This window comes from Cyanistes caeruleus, chromosome 1 (genome assembly GCF_971803275.1).
Source record: "Cyanistes caeruleus chromosome 1, bCyaCae1.hap1.1, whole genome shotgun sequence".
Classification (NCBI taxonomy): Eukaryota; Metazoa; Chordata; class Aves; order Passeriformes; family Paridae; genus Cyanistes; species Cyanistes caeruleus.
The window spans coordinates 88513052-88537917 of record NC_141701.1 but is presented as its reverse complement, the minus strand read 5'-3'; the positions used below and the strand labels follow the sequence as shown (position 1 = coordinate 88537917).

Here is a 24866-nt window from a genome sequence, read left to right as displayed (position 1 = left end):
GCACTTATGTGTGTGACATGATCAGAAGCCCACCAAGGAAGGCTGAAGCTGCACTTCATTATCTTACTGATTTCACTGCTGAAACACAACTGCGAGAGTTGATTTGTCACAATGCATGGATCAGGAAGTTCACAGGAGGACAAAATCTGCAATTTTCTCTTGACCGCTGTAAATAGTGGGGGAAAAACCAAAGGAATTGCATGTGGTGTTCCAAAGAAACAAAATTTACTGTTAATCTGTAATTAGAAATGGAATATGTGTAGTAGAAGTCAGGGTGACAGATGGAGGTCAACTAGGATACTCTTCCATGTCCTGGAGAAGAACAAGAATCCTATTGCTTTAACTGCTTTATATTTAGCTTAAAGTCTTCATACTTATATGGGAAGAGAGATAAGACAAAGCAAATGGCAGGTTTTATCTCCTAGATGTCACTATTTGAACATTAACATTTTTGGTGACCCTTTGCTTTATATTATCCAAAATGTAGTAAGTTATGCTCTCAATTGATTTTGCTCTTTTATTTTTTTCTGTTAATTTTTTTTCATAATTTTAATAATTTAATGTAGTACACAAGATCCATTTTTCTGAGAAAAATACCAGGAAAAGTGACCTTTATTGCCAAGATAGTGTTGGCTGGAATCATAGTTGCTGATGAAAGATAGGGAATGCCAGCCTATAAAGGAGGTGGAGACCTGATCCCCAGTTTCAGCTCCTTGATGTTCCCCCCTTTTAAATGTCTTGATCTGCACAAGTTCAATCTACCGCTGAAAAACGCTAGCAAAACCAGGTGATTTTCTGCAAGAAACAGAATGATACCTAGGCACCAAAAAACCCATTCAATTTAAATGTTTAATTTTGTTTAAGGAAAGTAGCAACTACCTGAAATGTCAGAAGGGGAAATCTGAATAGGAAGGCCAGGAATACAATAGTGCACTACTGCTAGTGCCTGAGATCAGGTGGGTGCCAATATTAAGAGAGAAAAAAAGCCTTCAAACTTGGAATAAATCCTATGAAATCAATGGAAAAATGGGAAATGGAGCAAAGACTTGCCACCAATTACAGCAGGAGTTCTGAGCTAAGCAAGAGAGGAATAAAAGGCATAAAAATATCAAAAGGAACAAGAGGGCGTCTTCAGAAGCTGTCTTTCAGTCTAAGCTGTCTGAATCTTAGTTTATCAATGTTATAATGTCATGTTTTTTTCAATATTTGAGATAGAAGAAAGAACACTTTCATACTGTAGCAGTTTTGTGATAGGAGATACAGAGTTGTAGGCATTTGCACCAGTTTTTCCACTGAATCTAATTCTCGGTGTTTTCTTGAGGGATTGCTGCAAAACTATTCAGTAGGTGAGAATAATACACAAACTATTGGAAAAAACCAATATTATCTGAAAACACAGACAGCATGGTCTCAGGTACATGGTGTGATTCTTGGGGCTGTCCTGTGTGGAGCAGGAGTTGGACTCTACAGTCCTTGTGGGTCCCTTCCAACTCAGGGTGTTTTATGACCTATTGGAGACCAAAGCACATCCTGCTACATTAGCGTCCTTGAGTACCATGTCATCTGTAAGCTCTCATATTCTTTTCTCTGTAGAGGAGTAAAGTACCTTGTTAGTGATAATTAATTCTGAGTTCTTGTTCCTTTCAGATTATTCCTGGAAAAACAAAGCTGCTCGTCCTCCATTACCAGGTCCTACTTTCAATGCAGCAGCAAAAAACATGAATATCTTAACTCGCCCCCCAGCAATTCAGCGAGTACATGGGAGAACAGACTGGGTGGCCAAATATGGAGGGAACAGATAGAAAATACCACCCTGTGTGGATATTACATGCTCTGTCTTCAGTTCTCCTGCACTTGGAAACCTGAAAAGCCTATTTGCTCCAGCTTTTCCTAAGACTATGCAATAGTAGAGAAGAAAAATGAGACTGTATTCTATTTCCTGTATAGTTACATATAGTACCATGTAAAATACTGGCTGTAAAGCAGGATGCAATGAAGTATTGTACAACACATATTGCCAAAACTGAGAAGTAGATTTCACCTGATGTTTTCTGTAGATAGATCTCCTGTTCTTGCACTCTTTGGAACAACTAGGGTTAGGGTTGTTCATCCAGTGCAACATCTGCTGCTGGGTTGTGCTTGAAGCACACAAGCAGCACGAAGAAGAAGGGCTGAAGCAGAGCAGCACCAGGCTTCCAGGTGTCAGGCTGCTTCCTTAGCAGGGAGATGAGAGTGAAAGCACAGATCTGGCTTTGTGAAGAACATCAGTCTCCTGCAAGGACTGCAGAACTCACTTGTAACTAAGAGTTACTCAGGGTCTGTAAGGTGCAAATATTCATGTAACAATGAGAACTGAAACCCTTGTGGTCGGATGCAGGCAATCCACTGATCGATACTACACAAGGAAGGCCTAGAAATCTGGCCAATAGAGGGCTGTAGAATGATACAGCAATATTGGAAAATAGCTAAACAAGTACTGAATACTACTTACCAGGCTGTGAAGTAAAGCCTAACAATCAGATTCTGCTGTTTTAATTAACTTGTTGCCATTTTTGGTCAAAGATCTGCAGAAATTTATCTCTTTCCTGTCAAGGGAGTGTCACAGTGACCTTTTAAATAGCCTAAATCACTGCAGTCTGTCATTCATTTTAAGGGTGAGTTAGCCAAAAATGCCTAAATTATTACTAAATTTACTCACACTCTTGTTCCTATGTGTCTTTATTGGGTGATCAGACTAAACTACAGAGTTTGAATAGGCTACATGAGGAAGAATATTGGTCTGTTATTCAAAAATATTGCTTTCTGTTTTAGATATTAAAGGCCAACTTAGTTACCTGAAAACACAGACAAAACTTGAATAATTCACTATGTCACTGTTTATATATTCATTCAGTACTTTCCCCAGCTTTTATGCTAATTTTTATAATAATATTGCTCAAAGGACTTTGCAATGTATGTTTGCAATAAGCGTTTATTAGGATGTTGAGCTGAGCTACTTCTGTTAACAACAGCATTTAGAATAAATGCTTTAGACTTTATAGTAACATTAAACTTGCCATTTTAAAGTACAAACTGAGTATGATCTTTGACAATGTAAAGTTGTTAATGATGACTTCAAGCATTGTAAAAAAAAATAAAAATTATTTGTATGGCTTTTATAAATGGATATTTTAATTTAAACTCCTGTTGTTGACCCAGTGTGTCATAATATATGGGTTAACTTCCTGAAAAGCAATTTAAAACAGTTGTACCAAAAAGTCAAATAATTTGTTAGGAAAATTGCGCCTGAAGAAAACACCACTTTTTTTTAATACTGTAAGAACTATGCAAGGATACAGCTGTCTGGTTAGTAATGCACTAAAGAGTTTAATTCAATTGCCACTGTCCTAGGATTAAATATTTGTCATTCCCTTAGTACTAAGAGATGTCTCTCTGCTACTTAAGTGCATCTTAATTTAACTGTAGAACATATCTGTAACTTGCTATAGTAGTGAAGGACACCCTCAGTTTGTAACAGGCATAAGAGCTATGATTTTATATTTAAAACCAAAATAAATTAATCACTTGTCTCTAGTACAAGATGCCAATGACAGTTAAAATCACAGCCTGGTCAAGAAATTAACTAACAATGTGCCAATAGCTCATGTCTGTGAGTTACCTTAGAGCAGAAAAATAAACAGGTACCTTTTATTTATTATTTATAAACTCTTTATGGCACTAAATATGGTTAGAAGAAACATGCTGTCCTTGTCACATGCTAATGAACCTTGAAAGGGCTTTAACATAACCAGACCAGCCTTTACTTGTCCACAAGCAAAGCATGACAAATGTTGGATAATTCTTGTTGCAAACAGCAAGAAAAGGCTAACAGGCTTTGTAAAGTCATTTAATTCTGATTCATTGGTACACAATAGACTGCTAGTACAGAAATGCTTAAAAAAGTTATTGTATGCTAATAAAATTGAAAAGGGATAAAAAGCATGTAAGGCTAAGATTTTTCTCTTGTCCCTTTGCCTGTATTACTGCTGTTTATCCTGAGCATGAGCATTCTACCACAAGTTCTAAGTGACTTCTACCAGCAGTTCTCAGTTCAACCTGTTGCTTTCCAAAGCTCAGGCAACAGCACCACAGGTTCATATTTTGATCTAAACGTTTAAAAGCTTACCAGTCCAGTTTTCTGCTTTCTGTTGTCTTTAGACTGTTAATGACAACTGCAATTCAAATTCACAAGCTGCCTGATTTGAGGCCAGCATTATACAATTACAAAACTGCTGGCTGTTCTCAGTTTATTGCAGGAGATGCATTTATGTTTGCATTTTACTCCTACAGAAGAAAACTGCTTCTGATATTACAACAGTAATATCAAGAGGCAACCCCCCACCCCCCATAATGCAGTTTAAAGAGAAATGTCTTAAATGCTAATATCAGGCTTACTAACTTCTTCAAATTAGAACAAAGATGTGCAGACACCTGCCCACCAATGTTGGGTCCTGGGCTGGAATTAGGCACTTAGAAGGGTGACATATTAACAAACCATCTGCTGGCCTGCACAGCCCTTATTTCTATACTGGAAGGTAGGAGAGAAATGTAAATACAGGTGAACACCTGAAGCTGAACTCTGCAGGGTGATGAATAAGGACTCTTAAGAAGATGCTCTGAGCACAGTTCTCCATCCAGATCTGTCTGTGCTCAAGCCAGCTCTGACCCAAGCTGTCTGGCCTGTGACCAGGTGCTGAGACTCTTGCTGGAGCTGCACCCGTTCCTGGCCACATCCCTGCAGATCCGGAACCCAATCTGACTGACCTGGCATCCCGGCTTGACCTCAGCCCTGCCTCATCCCTGCGACTTGCCTGGCAAACCACTGCCCTGCTGGCTGTGGCCACTGGGCTGCCTCCTGCTCACGCAGCACAAGGTCACTGCCCTGCCTGTTCTGCTGTGACAAGGGAGCAGGGAAGGAAAACCACAGGCTGTGACCCTCCTGCCAAGGTACACCACCCTGATACTCAGAGAGTTCTGAGCAGCTCCAGAATCTCAGCAATCTAATGGACCAGCCCTCTTGCCTCCATCTCTCTCAGCACCAGGCACCAAAGAAAAAAGGCTGAAGAAGTCAAAGCTCAGGATCTGAACAAAAAGGGACATAAGTTAAATGAGGCCAGAAAAAGGATACCTTACCTTCCATGTCTATCTTCCAGGATATTTCTCTATTAAAGGTTTATATTTAGAATGATTTCAGGCATTAAGGGAATCAGCTGAGGACAAAGACTGCTCAAATAAGCCCTTTGGTCTTTAAATACACTTTCATACAGTATTTTCTAAATCTGAAATAAATTATGCCCTCAGGAAAAAAACAAAACAAAACAACAACCAACCAAAAAAACCCATACAAATAAAAGACCCCAAACTAAAAAACTTCAATATAATACTTGTCTGAATATATGGTCTGTATGCTTTCGTGCTCTCCACCTCCCTCCCAGTTCAGATTTTTATATTTACAAGTTACTAGATTCAGGAATAGAATAGATTATTTACACAATTCATGTTAACAAATAGATCCTGACACCCTGCAGGAAAAGCACCAAACTATATCAATCCAGATGAACAATTTGAGACAAAATAAGCTGTGCAGAACACAAAAGTTTGCAATAATAATTTATTACTTTATTTAAAATAACATTTTAATAAAGCTGTGCCTACAATTCAGCATTACCTAATAAAGCATATTTTTGATTTATGAGTAGTAATCTGTAAAAGTGAAATGAATGACATATAGCTGAGCTTACAGGTGATTGCAAGGCATGGGTATGCATTTATTGCATTACAGCAGAGCCTTGACAGCTGGCTCTGTGATTGTGTTTTGTGGGACCAGGTTCCAACACGCAGTGCTGGGAGAACAAACTCCCTGACTGACAAACACTGTGAATGGATAAACTGCCATGGAAAGGGAGATGGAACATCATAAGCACGTTTATTGCATTAATTACTCAGTTTAATTAATTAATTAGTGACAAATTGGCAACTCCTCTCCCCTGGTTTTAGAGGTATACAGGATTTCAGAAGGACAAGTTAGATGTGCAATTAAGCTTCAATCCTGCAACTATCTGAATGCAAAGGCCAGCAGGTCTTTGCTGACAGTAAGCTGCAGGACCAGAAGCTAAACTAATGCTGTACTCTATTTTCTTGCTTGCTTTCAGTGCAGAAAATGTTAAGACAAATACAAGGGCTCTCTATGTCGGTCCTTTAAAAACACAACCCGTGTGCATTAGGATATGAAAAATACAATGCACAGGTAGCAGTGTCTTTTCCACTTATGTGCAGCACATTTCAGCAGTTGCATTCTTGGGCTTCTCAGTCATGTGTCTTCAAGTCACTTGATGCAGATTTATGACTTAATAGGTTTTTTCCATCATCTGCAATCCAAGCCGTCCAACCATCAGTAAACTGTGGAACAGAATAGTTGTTATAAAAAGAGGGAGGTGGAGGCAAAAATCCCATAAAGAACAAGAAGGAAGAAAACTTTAACATCATTTCATTTAGCTGAACGCCACCACAAGATTTCGTTTTCCACAGAACTTGCCATGTAACATTTTTAAAACAATATAATCCACAAATAAGTTAAGTAATTGTTTATTCAATAACACAGACAAGAACAAAGGACAGGTGGTTACCTGGCACCGGCAATTATCCCGGGCATTGCCTTTTTGGAGTTGTAAAACCTCATTCCCATAACAACAGACAAGGTGCCGGAGGCCGCTGTTGAAAAGAAGCCCAGTCAGAAGAACCATTTGACACAGAAATGCCAGCTCAGCATTGCCACAGCTGGACACTGAGCAGCACCAACCAAACAGATCTACAGGAACAGAAAGGAATGCCTCTCTCTCTGAGTAAACAGCTGGATTTTCTTCAGCATCAAAGGTGTCATTACAAGCTTCTCAGCAGCTTTGGTAAGCACACTCCACTGCTCAGCCAAAGCGAGATCTCACCTGGGTTGAGACCACAGTCTGATCACCCACAAACTCTAACCCTCTGAACAGGTCACTAGCTCTCCCTCCACCCTTATTTGCAAAAAGAATTATTATTCCCTCAAACACAGGCAGGCTCTAAACTGCCAGAAAGCTGGAATGGTGACAGTATTCACTATGTAGGAGGTAAGTATTATTTACACTTCCCATTTCTCCATGATATTCTGAACTGGAAATAAAACAACCCCACTTGAAACTTTGATTAGAAAACAGAAAGCAGTCCAAAGGATCCAACTGAAAGAACAATTAACATCTTAGACATTACTCCAAGTTATTTTATCTCTAAATGTGAAACATGAAATTCACAGGGCATTGTTTCTTTGAAGAAGAGAGGCAAGTGGAAGTGCTGTATACCTTTTTCCAAGGCCTTAAGTTTTTTTGCATCAGACAGGGTAAAAGGTAACCTCTGTCAAGGTTCTATTTCTGCATTTCTACCCCCATGTACTGGGACCAACTTACAGCTCCTCTGCAGGAGCCAAAGCTGCACATCACAGGGAGGGAGGGAGAGAGAGAGGGAGGGAGGGAGGGAGGGAGGGAGGGAGGGAGGGAGGGAGGGAGGGAGGGAGGGAGGGAGGGAGGGAGGGAGGGAGGGAGGGAGGGAGGGCTGTACTAGACTGACACATCACTCCTTTCAAGAGGTCCATTTGAAAGCACTCCATCACATATCACACACTATATCACCACATCAGGATATACAAAAGCTGCTCATCCCTCTTCCATGACACTGCCTAAAAACCCATGCCAGAGCTGCACAGCCATTCCCACAGCATGCCAAAGTGGAAGGACAGTTCGCAAATGGAAATTATGCTTTATATTGAGCTACATTTTACATTTCATTCCTTACTGGTGAGGTTGGTCCTCTATGGTGGCTTCATAGAGCCTTTCAGCACATTAATCCTTTTGGTTTAAAATAGTCTTAAATCACTGTAAAGCTTTAGTATCATAGCACTAGCAACACTATAGAGTAGTTACAGAACTAGCATGATCCTCAAGAAGTCATCTAGGATGCCCTAGTGCCTAAAGGCACAATCAGTTCCTGATAGTGGTTTAACCACGCATTACACTCCTGCAGCAAAGGAGCTCCCTGAGGTTCATCTGAGTGCTTCATAATACTTTCCACAGTGATTTCATCCTTCTCCTTCCCCTGAAGAACTGCAAGCTTAAAACCCACAACTTCTTCTAAGTTCTATTGTAAGCAAGCAGAACAGATCACTGTCTCTTTTCTTTTACATATTGTTTCTTCCAGAGTGTTTGATGCATTGGAACACGTACTGCTCCTCTGAGATGCTTGTGCAAAGCAAGGTTCCATAAGGCCACATACCACCTGTCACAGTGCTGTCACTACTGCAAAAATAGTGCTTATTCCACCACCACGGGCTAAAAACGCTGCTTCACAACCAAAAAATTTCCATGTGTTTCCTGCACCTAATGTGTTGGTGTAACACGTTATCTAATCTGGCATAGGAGACAGGTATTTCTCATCAGCTCTGGATTCAAGCAGGACAATCCAGGTCTTCTATCCAGGTATCGTGCACAAATACAGGAGGTCCTGCCACCACTTACAACATCTGTATAGGTAAAAGGGCACAGGGCAGCTGAAACATGCTAGAAAAGGAAGGTTACTGTTCCCACCGCTTCCACTAACACTCAGTTCTCGGCTGCCGAGCAAACTTACCGAGGGAAAGCCACACATTCTTTGGATCTTTGGACTGCTGGTATGCACCGAGTCCCGCTAAGCCGCCAAACAGAAGACCGGCAGCTAGAGAAGGGACGCTGCCTTGAATAAAAATATAAATCAGTCAGCGGAAGAACGCGCACAGAGACAGCCTGCACATCAAACGAAAGCACTTTGCGAGTTTCCCGTTCTAGTAAATCCACAAAACCAACCCAGCCAAAGCATTAGGGGTTAGGTTGAGGGGTTTTGGGGAGTTTTTTTCAGATACTCCGCACTCCTCCGAGAGGAGGTGGCAACAAGGACTTAGCGGGACCCGCGGGGTCACCGCCGGCCCGGCAGCGGGGAGGAGGAGCGGAGGGGAGCGGAGCGGAGCTGCCTGCGGGCACGACCCGGCCACCCGCACCCACCTGCCTTGGCGTAGCCCACGACACCGCCAGTCGCCACCAGCGCCGCGTAGCCGAAGCCCAGCCAGTCGTACTCCATCTGCGGGCAGCCGCGGAGAGCCGCGGAGAGCCGCGCAGAGCAGCGCCGACCTTGGGCCGCCCTCCCTCCGGCCCTCCCCGCCCGGCCCCCGCTGCCGCCTCCCGGTGCCGCCTCCCGGAGGTCCCGCCCGGCCCCCGGTGCCGCCTCCCGGAGGTTCCGCCCGCCGCCCGTGACGGCGCTCGGGGAGGGCCCACACCGGCGGCAGCGCGGTGGCGGAGCTGGCTGGGCTCCGGGAGGATTTGCTTAATTGGTTTCCCATCAGTAGCACAGTTGGAAAATCAGAAATGAAGCAGGAAGCACCCATCTCCCCTTTTCTTCCCAGGCTCGACATCATCACCCCACACTGCCGGGGCTGGGAAGTGGAGGCTGCGGTCGGTCCATGGCGCCTCTTGGGCGCTGCTGCTGCCCCCTCCTCGCACCCTTGCCGTGCCCGAGCGTGGGGTCCCTCCCACGGGAGACAGTCCTGCACAAAGTGCCACAGCGTAGGCCCTTCCGCGGGGTGCCGTCCTTGCGGCCAGGCTGCTCCGGTGTGGATGTTCTGCGTGGTCACAAGTCCTGCCAGCACACTTGCTCCAGGGTGGGCTCCTCTCTCCGTGGGCTGCAGCTTCCTCTGGGGCACGTCCTCTACTCCAGTGTGGGGCCCTCTGTGGGCCGCAGGTGGGTCTCTGCTCCGTGGGCCGGAGGGGCTTCACCCACCTCACCGTGGGCTGCACGGGGAATCTCCGCTCTTGGCCTGGAACACCTCCTGTCCCTCTTCTTCACTGACCTTGCTGCCTGCAGGGCTGTTCCTCCTTAAAGGCTCTCATTCCTCTCTCCAGCTGCTGATGCTGTTGTGCAGCCCGTACTTTCTGCTTCTTAAATACATTATCGCGGAGGTGCCACCCGTGTTGTCATGGGTTCAGCCATGGCCAGCAGCGGGTCTGTCCTGGAGCTGGCTGACTCTGCCCAATATGAGGATAGGTGCTGGTGTCTCCTCTCAGAAGCCAACCTTGCCCTGGAGGCCCAATCCAGACGTCAAAAGAAGGCATCTGGATTGTGCCAAGGATGCCACACGCATGTGGAGCCATGGTGATGTTGCGCTACTGGGCACAATGCCCAGCACTGGACTGTGCACGTGGAGCAACCTGCCCAGCACTGCACTGTGCACTGCACAGTCCTTTGTCCCAAAGGCAGGTCTGCTAACTGGTGCCCAGTGCAAATTCACTCACTGAGACAGGTGTTGCCATTTTTCATTCTGGTTTGCACAAAGCAGGGAGTTTGGTCCGCTCACTTATCATCAATGCTTTACACTAGGTATATGTTTTGACAAACTTACTGCACTATTTATATATTTTAACAAGGTAAGGCAGAGGCATTCATTGGTTACATAACTTTTCTATAATTAATGCTTGACTCCTGTCTACTTGCTAGTTATATCTCTCACTTCTCATGCTAATTAGTCCACAGGTGCAGTTCCTTTCTCCATCTGAGTCTGGGGTCTGTTTTGAGTAGGTGGTCAATGAGTGGGCTGTGATTGCCCACTGCCAGAATTTACTGCTGCCAGTTACTGCTCAGTTCTGCTGACTTCACTCCTGGTGGCTGTTGTCCAGACAGCCCGTTCATCTTGGGATTGTCGTCTCTTTTCCTTAAAACAAAAGATCAGACAAGGATATGATGCTCACAATACAACTGCTTAATCTCAACCGTTCAGCAACAGCTACTGATTAACAAAGAAAAAAACCAAATCATTACAAAGTTTGACTCAAACCCTTGCTCACAGATTGAGGGGCTTGGTATTTGTCCTAGTCCCTGAAGGCGAGTGCAGCACTCCTGGTCTGGGTCTGCAGAGGTGCCTGGGACTGACTGGCTGGAGAGCAGCTTTGCTGCAGCTTTCCCACTCCTGGGGAGCAGGAAAGGTCTTGGACATTCCAGAATGTCACAAGAAGTTGCCCATGAGTCTGCAACATGGTCTTGCAGCAAAAGTGGGAGACAGCACCCTGGACTGCATTAGACAGGTTTGGGCAGATGATCCTTCCCCCCAGCTCTGTGGTAAGACTGGAATCTTGGGAATTCTGTTTTAGGCTCAGTGGTGCAAGGCAGGCATTGACATACTGAAGCAGGTCCAGCAAAGGGCTCTATCGATGGTTAAGGGCTTGGGGCATCTTTCATGCAAGAAGTGTCTGAGAGAGCTGGAACTCTTCAGTCTGCATGCAAAGCTCAGGGGCTCCTTTTGGATCCATAAAAATATCTGATGGGAAAGGGTAAAGCAGGTAGAGCCAGGGTTTTCTCAGTGGTACCGACTGGCAGCACAAGGGGTAATAGGCACAAATTGAAATATAGGGAATTTTATTCAAACATAAATTAAAACAATTTTCATTTTGAAGGTGGCCAAATAACAGAAAAGGCACTAAGGCATGAAGTCTCCATCCATGGAGATATCCTTCCCCAAACTGGACACAGCCCTGACTATGCTTTGAGAAAGGAGGGTTGGTCTTGGTGGGCTTCAGAGGTCCCTTCCAACCCCTGCTGATTCATGACTCTGTGTGGCACAAAACACAGTGACACTAATGGAAATTTCTCAGCTGATCTCTGCCTCCTCCCTTCTCAGATATGGTTTGAGAACTGAGCACTGAGGTTTGTGACAAAATCTTTTATGTATTTTACAGAAAGGAGTATGTCATTAAGCCCATGACACAAGAAGCAAATTAATTACTTTCTGACCTTGGCAGGGCTTGTGCTTTAATGTGTACCCAAAGATTTATTTAACTTGGCAAGTTTCAAGTCCTGTCTACAGAGCAACACAAATGACTTGTCGACTGTGCTTTCTTTTTTCCCCACCTTCACTACTGAGGGTAGCTGTGCTTGACCCTGGATAGATTTTTAAGGAAAAGAAATTAGAAGATCTGAAGCTGGACCACAGTAAGCTATGGTCAGACCAGTTCCTTCACAAGGCAATGAACTTTCCTCAATGCTAGCTTCCATAAAAGTCTCTGAAGAAGAGGTGTGCAGGCTGGAACTTTGTTCTGTTTTATATGAACAGTTAAGAGTACAAATATATTTCAACTGAAAGAAAGCTAGTATGGTTGTCAGTCTTTCATGAAACAAACAGAAAAACCAAACCCCAAGCCAAAACAAACAGGAAACACCAAAACAAAACCAAAGAGCTCTTTTCCAAGCTCAGTGTCAAGCCAACAGTTTGCCCCAGGTTATCTGGAAAAGCAGACTTAGCTGCTGTGAAATGACACCAAAACAGTATTTTTATCCTCTTTAGCCTATCACTCCTTCACACTCTCAGTTAATTCTCTCATTTGCTGTGTTTTCCCTTTCCCATCTTTGTTCTCCTCCTGCCTCCTCCCCATTTTTGTCCTAAGGCTTTCTCTATTTTTTCAATTGTCCTCCCCTTTGTTTGAATCAGAACCTTTGCTTTTCGTTTAAGTACCTAATCAAATCATATGGAAAGGTTTGGTGTTACCTACTTAATGCCATTGTTTTGCCTTGAGTGCCTATTTCTAGGCAATTTCTAATGCCCTTTTCCAGCCTCTTCGGGTGCCCCTCACAAAAATGACATTTCACACACCAGCCCAGAATTGTTTATTATTCTTGTAAGTGAGCCTTCATGTGTTGGTGAAGTCACCAGCCATGAGACAGCAGGATTTGCTAGGCAAAAACCTTTTCTTGGATGTCCCCCTGTTGCTAAAGGTCTGAATCTTCCCTGGATTCCTGGTGTGGGGAGAGGACAGAGATGGAAAGCAAAGCCATAGCTATAGCGTGGCACTGTGAATCTGGAGCAGTGAAAATTGGTCTTTGTTTAAATCCATTGAGAATGATTTGCAGAGAGTCATCAAAAGTGCCCCTCTACTGTAGAGTAATGCCAGTAAAACTTTTTTTAAGCATTATGTCAAGCTTTTAATTAGGTGTTTGTATGATCATAGGCTGGTTCCTGGTGAAGGCTGAGGGCTCCTAGTCCTGGAATTACCTCTGCTATTTCTTGTTTTGGGGCTGGCTCCAGTACTGCTTGGCCTCTTGGCAGAGGAGTTGACACAGCTCAGACACAGACAGTTCCAGCAGGATTGGAATGAGAGAGCTGTGAGCCTGCTGGTTTAGGCTGGCACTGCTGCCGGACATCAAGCTGCAAGATCAGCCTAAGACTTGTCCTCCCTTCTTTTTAACAAATCCTGCTAGTGGACCTGCTGCCAGGGAATTTGTTTCAGACCCCCAGAGTGTTAGAGCAGCATTTGTGCAGGTGCCTGGTTTGCAGTGGCAGGCCCAAGCCCTGCAGGGAACAGGAGGAGGCACGGTGCGGTGCTGCATCCTGCTTCCCTTGGACCTGCTGTCACAGCTCTGCTCCCGCGGGCTCTGTCACAAGCCCTGCAATCAGGCACGTGACACCAGATATTTTTGGCTGGTGTGTGTACCTCTGATGTCAGAGGCACACACAGAACGTACACCTTCCCAGGGCTGGAGGGTTTTTGGTATCGTTTGGGTGTGTTCAGCTGAAAGGCAAATTACATGAAACCTGCAAGTTATTCTGCTGGCTTGGATCAGGCCCTGCGAGCTGGCTCACGTCTCAGCTCTCCTTGGAACTTCACAGTGCCATGCTGTGGGGTGGAAAACAAGCACCTTACACTTCTTACTGCACCTGGAGAAACAGTGTGTCTGAGGAAGGTGAAAGCTCGTGAAGAAACCCTTAGCTCCCACATCTCACAGACTGGAGCCCCTGTAAGAGAAAGCTCCACTGAATTTGAGGTTAGCAAGCATTGGCCCTGTCAGCTCATTCATCCCATTGCAACTACTGCGCTGCAGAACTGCCCCACAGAGTACTCCACCTCTTGCAGTAATAGACAGTTTAACAAACCCTGATGATGAGTTCAAGATAAAACAAGCCCTTGCAAGCAATGGTGATGTCTCCTCCCCACCACTGACAGGAGGTGCAGTGATAGCTTCTGCAAATGTCTTCTCCCTGCCTCACACACCGAATGGCAGAAGAAGAATACATGTTGCTTCTGTCTTTCATTTTCGATATTTTGACTATCTCAGATGCTAGGAAATTAATAAAAGCATTTCAGTATCTACACCAGGCACAGAGGTTTGCAGAGTCATGGAGCTGCTGGTACAGCATCACACAGTGAGTAAAAACCCTTGATGCTAGGGTTTCCTCAGCACAAAGGCTGAGGAAAGGGAACTGATGATTTTCATTCATAAACATGAATCTTAATCCCAAAATAAAGGCAGCTTGTGCAGATGTACTTGTCATAGCTTCAGACCTTTTTCCAGTGGGGTTCTGAGCCTCTCCAAGGATGGAGACTGCCCAGCTTCCCTGGACAGCTTGTTCCTCTTCTTGGTTTAATGTCCTTGGAATCAAAAGGCTGCAGTTCCACATATACCCTACAGTGAGATTTCATCTTTTTTGGACAAGGTGTTTAAGAGTCTTAGGAGCAAATAAGAAGAAAGGCATCCAGTGTGTTGTCTAAGCAAGTCATATTGACTGCAGTGGAAAGTCTGACTTGCTTGGAAATCCCATTCGAGAGAGCAGCATGTCCTTTGCATGCCCCATCTCAGTCAGGGTTTCAGTGAGTGACTGAAGAGAACAGAAAACTTTTCTTCTTTGTTTATATTGATTCAGAAATATGTTTTCAATTTAAAATTAATTCAGAATTCTGAATTCATTTTTTTTTTTCCTTTGCCATATTTATAGAAGACAAGGAGGTACAGATACAGGAGCCCAAACTCTCTCTGTGGAGGTTCACCACAGCTGCTGAACTGAATCACTGCTGTTATTGTTGTGCAGGGGAGTCTAACCTTCCTTAACATCCTTCCTGTCAGCCACCCCCTCCAGTTTTTCATCTTTCCCTTTCTTTTACTGCTATTTCAAAGTAATACCAGCATGGGAAGGTCTCACTGGTTTCAATGCACTTCTTCAGTTTGGCCACCAGAAATCTTTGTTTTGTCTCTCCTACAGTGTATGCAGTAATACACTGTATATAGAGTATACATGTATACAGTGTATACAGTAATTAGCTGTATTGTTATTTTAAAAAATTAAAAAAAAAAAAAAATAAGGCTACTGATGAGGCAGATGTTGCACCCAAAAAAATCAGTCACACAGTGAAAACAAATTAATTTATTTACAGAAAAGCATAAACAAAAGCATAACTTGGTGCAGCACTCATGAAAACAAAACAAAATTAAAAAAAAAAGCCCAACCCTTAAATAACATATGGACAGAATCTGTGTTGTTTTTCTGGATTCTTACTTGAACAGGTAATATAACCCATAATATATCTGGATACCCATAAAATATCTGTATTTCTTCAGGTTCAGAGTGCAACATGCTGTTATATCCATAAGTTTTAAACTGCCAAGCTCATTGCTTCTGCTACTGAGTGATATTTTGCTGTTCACCTCTGGAATCTGAACAGTGAAATGTGATGTTGTTTGTACTCTGGGATACTTTAAATGCTCACACACAATGGTGAGCACTGCTTTATTTTACTTGGGAAGTTTCTGTTTGGGAGATACTCAGCTTGTTAGACCAAGGAGGGGATGGGCTGGTCCCAGACCTCTCTGAAGTCCTTAAGTCTCTAGACCTTCCTAAAACTCCTTGTTTAAAATAATTACTCACTCTGAAATACTTCTCTCTTCAGCTTCCTCCATGATAGCAAGATAGCAACATCCTCTTCTCCCCTCTTCAAAATACTGAACAGAATTTCTTCTCTGGAGGTAAACTTCTGGTGGCTTTCTGCCGGAATCTGCATCATTAGGTGTTGGCAGCTATAAAAGCAGAATAAGCTGACTGAGGCAGATCCAGTCTGTTCAGAACCTTCCCTGCGGGTTACCAGCCACGCTCCAGGACATCAAATTGTGTTGTGTTCCTGTCACAGAACTGCTGCAGTTTGCAATCCAGTTTGTTAAAAGACCCTGAAATTAGCAGTGTTATCATAAAGTTGGCGGTAAATTGCTATTATTCAAGTAAATTGGTATTATTCAAGAGGTATTCTTTGAGCCACCACTGCTTGCTCAGAAGAAAGGCAGGACAGAAGCACACAGTCTCCCTAGATTCAGGCATCCCGATTTTTATCGCTTTTGTGCAGCTGACTGGGTCACTCAGCAGTGCTGCTAACATGCCATGTGAGTACAACCATGATAGCTACAGGAATAAGCATTTGAAGGTTTGCTTCCTTCCTTTGTTCCTTAGGACATTACAACTGTTTCCCGTGGCTTGTGTCTTCTGTTTGCCACACTAAAATATTCTCAAGCTCCAATTTTTATTTTTTTTTTATTTTTTTTTCTTCTTTTTCCTCTTCAGTATGCTTGGTCTGTAGAGATTCTGTGTAGTTTGCAAAGAGCTTGAAGGGAAAAATCTCAGACGTTGGATGGCCTCCCTCTAGCGGCTGTTACTGTGGAATTAAAGTAGGGCTGTGACCTACCGAGCCCAAGGCTGTGTTTGCATCAACCACTGTATGCCATGAGAGTGAGTGAACTTGGGAAGAGGTCTTATGCCACGTCAAAATACAAAACAGTTATTGCCAGAGCTTAGTTACTGCTTTTTCTGAAAATACTTACCTTCCACGCTTTCCCTCTCTCCCTGTGTCCTCATACAGGATGATCTAAGGACACTGACGAACCAAAACCTGCATATAAATAACTTTTCAGTTTTCAATAAGATAGATATGCAAGCCCCTGTTTATCAGACATAGACTCCTGTGCCTGAAACCCTATCTGATTTTTCTAACCAGGCACACAGATCTAGTAAAAGATCCTGTTGCTATTACAAACCTTGTCCCAACAGATATGTAAAGCACATGATGATCTGGGATGATCTGGGAAATGCAGCATCTTTATTCCATTTCCAGTAGTTTTCTGTGTTTTCTGTGTTTTTTCTGTTATTCTGTGTAGTAAATACCAGTATCTTTGACAAAACCAAATCTGTATGTATAGCCAGCAGTCATATTCCTGTGTTTAAGATCTTGCTGATTGTGATTCATTACACTTGTCTTTTAGACACAAAAAGTGCCAGGAATGTTTAGCTGTGTTTGTATTTTTGTAGAAAAAGATAGCAAAGACAGGGTAGCAAGACAAAAGCTGGAGCTAGAAAACATCCCATTAAAAATGACAAAAATGGAAAGCTGCAAGAGGAGCTTTGCCCTGGTGTCTCCTTTTGGATCTCTCATACTTTGTCCTCCAAGTGTTAAGTGATTTGTAGGCAGTGTGAGACAACACAAACCAAGCCACATTTACAGAATATCCCTAAAAATCCTGTCTCATGAGTTTGTGTTCTGACACAGAAGAAATTACAATTGCTACTGCTATTCTCTTGACTGCTTTTATTGATGTTATTGGCTAGGGTGTTGTCACCTGAAAATACCAGCTGAATTTCTTCCATCAGTGAGGAGAAACCAATACTTTTATTCACACTAGATTTTCCACAAACTAATTCTGGACACCATTTGTGTATTTTCAATATAGTTTTTCAATTTTCAATATAGTTGTGATTTCAATATAGTAGTTCAATATAGTTGTGTTGATGTGAAATTGCTGTTATTGAAGCTGACAGAAGTTCTCAATTCTTTTTCTCATCAATGCACGTAACTATGGTATGGATTAAGGATTCTTGAAATAAAATACTTGTTGCTAGCACAAGAAGAAAAAATGGAGAAAAATGTACACATTACAATGACAACCTCCATGGCTCTCTTCCATATCAATCCATTTCACCACTTCCACCTCCCATGGACCCTGGGACATCTGAAACTAGGTAGCAGAAAATCAAATAGTCCTTTCAAGAGCTTTGTGTTCAGGTTTATGTCCACTCTCTAGGACCTTTCTCCACAGAACTGGGGTAAAATGCTTTGGAACAAATCAGTAGATGCATGGCTGCTAAACTTGTTGTCAAGTTTCTTCACTGGGAGAGCTTTCATGGTCCAAAAGACCTAAAGATTTCATCTGAGAAATAAAATCCCTCTTCTGCAACAGCCTCAGCAGGATACTGCACATGATCATTCATGTAACCTTCCCAACCAGCACTGCCTTCCAAGTGCTATTTGAACACTGGGCCACTAACATATAGTACATTCACATGAATTTAGTGATAAGTAAATAGATTTTTGCCTTGGTTTTTGTTGTTTGTTTGTTTGTTGGTTGGTTGGTTTAAGGAAAGATACCAACAGAACAAATTCAAGCATTATATAATTGGAAGTAGTTACTGAAACTCAATTATGGCCTATGATGTTATATAATAATAGATACAGATTTAGGCAGATCACAGGACCTATACAGCATATAAATGGGTAAGAGGTTATCCTCTGTTTGTCACTAATTATCACTTTCTACTAGATCAGGTTTCTCAAAGTCCCATCCAACCTGGTCTCAAACACTTCAAGAGATGGGGCATCCACAATTCCACTGGACAATCTATCCAGTGCCTTGCCACCCTCATAGTAAAGAATTTCTTCCACATATCCAATCTAAAACCATTCTCTTACAGTGTAAAACCATTCCCCCATGTTCTATCCCTACATGCCCTGTAAAGGATCCCTCTCCAACTCTCTTGCAGGCTCTCTTTAGGCACTGGAAGGCTGCTCTAGAGTCAGCTAAGAGCCTTCCTTCTTCCAGGCCAAACAGCCTGTCTTCATAGGAGGGGTGCTCCAGTCTCTGATCATCTTTGTAATGCTCCTTGGGCCTTGCTCCATCAGGTCCATGTACTTCTCATGTTGGGGGACCCAGAGCTGGATGCAGCACTAGCAGTGGGTTCTCATGAGGGTGGAGTAGAGTGGTGTTCAACCTCTCCCAGCCTGTTGCCACGCTGCTTTGGGTGCAGCCTAGGACACGTTTGGCTTTCTGGGCTGCTGGCACACACCAAACATCCCCAAGTCCTTCTCCTTAGAGCTGCTCTCAATCCATTCTCCCCCAGCCTGCATTTGTGCTTGGGACCTTGCACTTGGCCTTGCTGAACTCCATGAAGTTTGCACAGTCCTACCTCTCCAGCCTGTCCAGGTCCCTCTGGATGCCATCCCTTCCCTCCAGCGTGCTGACTGCACCACACAGCTCAGTGTCACCAGCGAGCTTGCTGATCCCACTGTCCATGTCACTGACAGAGATGTTAAACAGTGCCAGTCCCAGTACCAGCCCCTGAGGAATACTGTTCACACCAAGTGCCACACAACTTACACCAAGTGCCATGCCACAAAAACTGACTCATGAACTTTAAAACAAATGCAGAAAAGACTGTATGATCCAACTGCAGAACTATACCACAGCACTTTGCCATAAACAGTGGTGTGTGTCATCTATAACCAGAACTTCATTACTTTATTCCTCCCCTTGTGTATATTTGGTTTATCAAATAAAGCAACACACTGAAAAGTGTGATTTTTGTCCCAGGGAGAATTCAGAAAAATATTACTTTTTCACAGAAAGCATTAAGGTAAAGATAACGCTTTATGAAAAAGAAAAGGAGACAGTGATGGCAGAGGATAAATGCTTTAAATAGCCTGGGATGTGCATTACCATCCCAAATTAAAAATCTGTTTGTAACAGATGGCAATAAATGTGGTGTGTAAGAAATGCTGGAAAATGCTGATACAATGGCAAAGCAGAAAGATATCTGACAAAACAGGAATGACCCCAGGACATCCACAAAAATACTGGAAGGCACTGCCTTCCAGGAACACAAAGCTACTGACTTTACATTATTCACTACCTCCCAAATTGAGCAAACTAGGCATCTTTGTAAGTTAATTAAAAAGTAGGGTAAAGTGTAGCTCAGTATGGGGAAAAAAATTAATTTGTCATATTTTTCTTTAAATAGTTGCTTGAGCAGCTGATTTCAGATTCAGAAGTTTCCTGGGGAGCTGCTCTTAAGAAGACATTTTGTCTAGAGAAGTAGTACTGCTTGTGAAAGTTAAAATAAATTTTGTCATGAGCTTCTCACTCTACTTTTGTTCACCTCTTTTCTCCCATTCCATGATGGTTGGCAGAGTTTTGTCCTTGAAAACCAGGAACAGGAAAGAGCCACCTCGTGGGCAGCAATACTGAACACTGCTCTGGACGCAAGTTTCTGGCCACCAGGTCTTGAAAACAGCCACCAGCAGCACTGCACTGCTCAGGTGTGGAGACAGCCACAAGAGAGATGGGTCAGCCCCTCTGATGCCTTTAACTTCATGCTTTTTCTTAGTGGGGGAGGTTTGCAGGAAGGAAAAACATTGCTTCAGAGCCTGGACCTCTCTCACAGGACAAAGGCAACATGGCACCAAAGGCAACAGCCCCTCCTAGCCCTTCCCTTCAGTTTTTTTGCCATTGCAATTCCAGTGTGAGCTGCTCTGCATGTGTTGACTCCTAGAAGCAGCCCCTTCCCTTTCCTCCTTGCATCACCACCACAGATTATGAAGACAAACGCAGGCAGCTTACACAACATGAGCCACTACACCCCCATTTCTGTAACATGCACACTTAAACCAACATTAGTCTGGAAATCCTGCAGTATAAAAGGCTTCCTGGCTTGCCTTGACCTTCCAAATGCCATACTTGTGATTCCAGGGTCAAAACTATCTGCCAAGTCTAATTTCCACCAGCCCCCTGAAACAACCTGTGCTTCCCCTTCAGAATTTCTCTCTAGGCAAATTGAAAATTGCTTTACGCTCCAATGCCACCAACTGATCCCAGCTTTTCTCCTGCACTTTACGAGCAGATGCACGAGAGTTTGGTCTTCAGAAATCTGCTTGAACTGTTCCCATCCTTGGGAATATTATTCTGCAAGACACAATTGAAATCAACAGGAACTCTTTCTGGGCACTGGAGCCATATATTTATGTTTGGGAAACACGCAGGGCTTGAGGTGGGTCACGTATGAGCGTGGTGTGGGACACAATCGGCAGGCACGTGTCCCAGTGCTGCCTGCCCCTCAGGAGGGGTGCCTGCCTTGCCAGCAGGGTGCCACAGGCCCCACTCCAGCACCAGGGCCTTCGGAGAGCCCCCACTGCCCACCACTCACCCCTGCTGAGCCTCAGCAGCACAGCAGGGACCAGCTGCACCCACCACCTGTCCCTTCACCCTCCTCCATCACAGTGCCCACGCTACCAGCCTTGGCCCAGCCCTGGACCGGCCAGCACCTCCAGGATGATCCTGTTCCTGAAACCAATGCCACAAGCCATCTCCCGCAACAGGGAAGGGCAGTCTCCCCACCATCCACAATCCAGCCATGAGTGTATAGGAAGAGGGAGAATGTCGAGATGAAAAACGAGGGATGGGACCACCTCGCTTTGAGATGATTTATTGCTCAAGTAGCTAGATAAGATGTCAGTCTCAAAGGCGTGATATTTAGAGAGGAGCAACAGGTCAGCCACAGCTCCAGGTAGTCACAGGTTTCTCCTTCACACAGCAATATATAACTTTTTGGTCCAATAGACAGTTGACACGAAACTTCTTTCTACTTATTAACCTATCACCTTTACTTAATTTTGCTGCACTGAGTCTGTCTCTTAGCCATAAGCTGACAGGTCACATACTCATACACACACTTCTATTATAGTTTCTAATCTCTACCTTACTCAGTAAGTCACATTATTTTTACTTATAACTTATTACATTAACCCAAGCTCTTTCCAAGGCTGCAGACTGAACCCTTCAGCATCTGAATCTGATGGACAGTTGTAGGTAGGATGGGAAAGGTCACCTCTTAACCCTGTACAGCAACAAGAATTTGTCTGACCAGGTGCATAAGATGGCATGAAAAATGATGTGCTCTGAAATTCTGGTTTGTCTGTTTTCTTGATCTCATCTGACCAGGGAAGGGAGGTAGCTGGTGAATGTGTGTGCAGTCCTCAGAAGAAAAGACTTTCTTTCAAGATGAATTTGCAACAATGGAGGAAAAAAAAACCCAACACCCCTCCTTAAATATGTACAAAGGCTCAATTTGATATTTTGCCAAAATTTTTCATTTCAATGGGGCATGTGAAAGCAAAAATGTGTGTGTGTGTGGCAGGGTAAAGGTTTAACTAAAATATTATAAAATATTTTATAAATATTTTATAAAATATCAAGATTGTTGAGCTCCAAAGCAGACCTCAGAACCTGGAAAGAAAGAATTAAAACTCAGAGAAAGGCAAGAAGCTTATTTTAAAAAAAAAAAAAGTGTTCTGATTTAAGGCAATGCATGTCATCCTCTTGAGCTGTTAGGCTACTGACAGTCATAAGAGCGCTAAACTGCACCTCCTGTGTTTAAACATCTGATGGATAATAAGGAAAATATCTAATTTCTAGTAACTTCCTCTGATATGTTTTGGAGGAAGCTTTTCTGAGCTGTTTTTGACCCATGAACTAATTCTAGTGTATATAGGAGAGTTGCAGTCCTGGTTTGAGGAGCTGAATTCTAGAGGGCGGTTCAGGAAACTCCTGCTTCTCCCAGTGGGAGTGAGCTGGACTTGTGGGGACATGCTGGGTGCCAGGGACAGGCAAGGGAGAGCTGCTCTGCAGGAACTGCCAGTGCCCACCCCAGCACCCATGGTTCTGCCAATTTCCATCCTGGCTGTGTGCTGGCATCAGGGATTGTAGCTCAACATGTGCAACACAGCTTTAGGTGTGGTCAGATGAATTTGCTCATAGGTGAAAGGAGGCAACAGGCTCAGGTGGTCTGGCTGGATCTTCCCCCAGGGCTGTTGGCAACTCAGCATCTGGGAATATCAAGAAAATCTCTGTTACTGCTGGACTGAAGTTTCATTAGTTACATGTGAGAGTTATCACAGACATTGCCTGATGCTGGTATTTAGAGAGAAAAACAAATCTTCCTTAAATTACTCTCATCTAATTCTGTTCTTCAAGGAGCTGTGCTCTTTGAAGCTTCTTACACCAGTGTCTTATAGTTGAAGAGGTAAAGGAGAACCAAGTGAGGGAGCACAAGCCCATTTATTAGCTGTGCTTTTCCAACAAGTCTTATTGAAGACATAGCCATCCTTATTCCATCGGCACTATGTGCTGTTTCAGTGAGAAGCAAACAGTTGGTTGTGAAGAAAAGGATTATTCCTTTGCAGTACTTAAATTCCAATGACTGTGAATTGCATATAGACCAAAGCCTGCCATAAGTTATATCTTTTCAAGTGAACTATAATATCTGAATGGGGGCTGGAGGACAAGAGTAATTTTTCAGAAATTCTGCAGTTAAGGTGTTTTTGTGATTGGTCTTGAGTGGTGTTGCAACACTTTCCCTTCAATCGGTTTTTCAAAAGAGGAAGGTTTTGATGGTGGGATTACAACAGCTTTGTGGGCATGAGACTCAAAAACAGACACAGGAAAATCCCTGCTTTTTTAATACTTTATTACCATGAGAAGTTCTTGCTCAATCAGGAAGTCTCACTAAAATAATGGAGAATAGGAACAAAAGAATGAGGATTAGTTATATGAGTAATGATGAAGACATAGGTACAAAATACATTTTTTCTAGAGCATGGCTTATTCAACCAGCATCACTGTCTGGAATCATATTAAAAAAAACCTTTTGTGTCTCTGTCTGTCTGACTTTTGAAGGGTGGGGACTAAGCTAAGAAAAATTAACAATTATACCAGGCAGAACAGAACCACATTAGTGTATATTAATATGACGTATGCGTTGCAGGGAAGGTTGTTCCAAGAGCCTGTCTACAAATGACACTGGGATGGGGAAAAGTAACAGAATTATTTTGACTGATTAAGTTGCTGTGGTGAAAAGTTCAGTGGATGCTAAAGCATCTGAAACAAACCCACAGGTCTGACTGTTCGAGCAACTGGCCACTTAAAAACTTAGAAATAAGGAAATGGCTAATGTGGTTGATTAATATACTAGTGGTGATACTCAGAATTTTTTGGTATTTCTCTTCCATCTCACTCTCACATCCAAGGGGAGTGTTCTCTGACAGCTAACAGCTCTATTTGGGAAATAAGGCTATAGCATCAGATAAACTGCAGTGAAGGACAAGTCCCATCTCCCTTGTGATCCTACTGCCTCTGCTGGAGACATGCTCATGGCCATTTTTCTTATTTTTCTTATTTTTCTGTATACCAACTGAGGACTTGACATCAGGATGATTCAGATAAACTTTCAAAGTCTAGGAGTGGTTTAACACTCCACCCACAAACAAAACTATCCACCATTTTCATTCCTTTGTGATAATAGACAAAATTCATGGCTATGTTAGCAGCCTTCTTCCTGCCTGGAGAGAGCTGAGGTGAGTCTTATTCTTTGAGTTGAGACAGGCACAATAAGCAACTGTGTCAAAACCACTTGGAATTGTGGCTGGCATGTGGCTATGTGAATCCTTGGAAAAGTGAGCACAAGCTATAATGCAACATCATCTTCCTCTGATTCCCAATTTTGGTGTCAAGAGCAGCAGCAACAAAAAATACACTGAAAGATTGCAGGTTTAGGCTGCTCATGTTCTCAGATGCCTCTGTCTGATGGAAAGCAGCCCTGTGGTTAATGTGAGCTACCCTTTCAGATCATGAGTGGCCTGAGCTTGTGGGCTGGCACAGGACACTGTGGGCTACCTCATATTCACACTGTGCAGAAGCTAGTCAGGTTTGCAGCAGGCGGTGACGGCACGCTGTGTACCCCATGTCCCTTTTGAGCTGGCACAAGAGCGGCTGTGACACGGTGCTCCTTTCCCACCCCTTCCCCTGGAACAGATGACCCACATTTTGGGGAAGAGAAAGGAACCACACATTAGTGTCTTTTCTTGCATGGA

At 43.4% G+C, this 24866-nt stretch overlaps 3 protein-coding genes across 26 annotated transcripts in view; 2 read left to right on the top strand and 1 right to left on the bottom strand.

The window, feature by feature from the left end:
* MAK (male germ cell associated kinase) overlaps positions 1 to 3981 on the top strand; it is a 30612-nt gene extending 26631 nt beyond the window's left edge. For 20 of the 24 annotated variants that reach the window (XR_015290421.1, XR_015290426.1, XM_086901757.1 and 17 more), the window contains one exon: positions 1648 to 3981. Coding sequence is in view for 18 of the 24 variants with exons in the window: in XM_086901757.1 (XP_086757883.1) it covers positions 1648 to 1802 (155 nt within the window). In the remaining 6 variants the exon portion in view is untranslated. The remainder of the gene's footprint in view (positions 1 to 1647) is intronic. The other 4 variants (XR_015290417.1, XR_015290416.1, XR_015290415.1 and 1 more) reach the window with 1 other exon arrangement.
* Positions 3982 to 5636: 1655 nt separating this feature from the next.
* On the bottom strand, positions 5637 to 9307 carry LOC111923807 (transmembrane protein 14C-like). Its single transcript, XM_086901902.1, has 4 exons — positions 9102 to 9307; positions 8695 to 8796; positions 6666 to 6750; positions 5637 to 6438 (listed from the first exon to the last, which is right to left on the bottom strand). Exons 1-4 carry the CDS (start codon positions 9175 to 9177, stop codon positions 6387 to 6389), a joined length of 315 nt encoding a protein of 104 aa, XP_086758028.1. The 5' UTR covers positions 9178 to 9307; the 3' UTR covers positions 5637 to 6386.
* Positions 9308 to 9348: 41 nt separating this feature from the next.
* The window catches only part of LOC147655716 (uncharacterized), a 34905-nt gene continuing 19387 nt past the window's right edge, over positions 9349 to 24866 (top strand). Inside the window, exon 1 of the mRNA XM_086901882.1 lies at positions 9349 to 9834. Coding sequence (XP_086758008.1) covers positions 9557 to 9834 — 278 coding nt within the window. The 5' untranslated portion in view covers positions 9349 to 9556. The remainder of the gene's footprint in view (positions 9835 to 24866) is intronic.

What these genes read in the sequence shown, in the direction of transcription:
- LOC111923807 (XM_086901902.1), bottom strand. Translation starts at nt 9,177, where the DNA reads ATGGAGTACGACTGGCTGGGCTTCGGCTACGCGGCGCTGGTGGCGACT. An exon ending in CGTGGGCTACGCCAAGGCAG is followed by an intron (nt 8,797 to 9,101) that starts GTGGGTGCGGGT and finishes TTTTTATTCAAG; the next exon opens with GCAGCGTCCCTTCTCTAGCT. An exon ending in GGGATAATTGCCGGTGCCAG is followed by an intron (nt 6,439 to 6,665) that starts GTAACCACCTGT and finishes TCTGTTCCACAG; the next exon opens with TTTACTGATGGTTGGACGGC.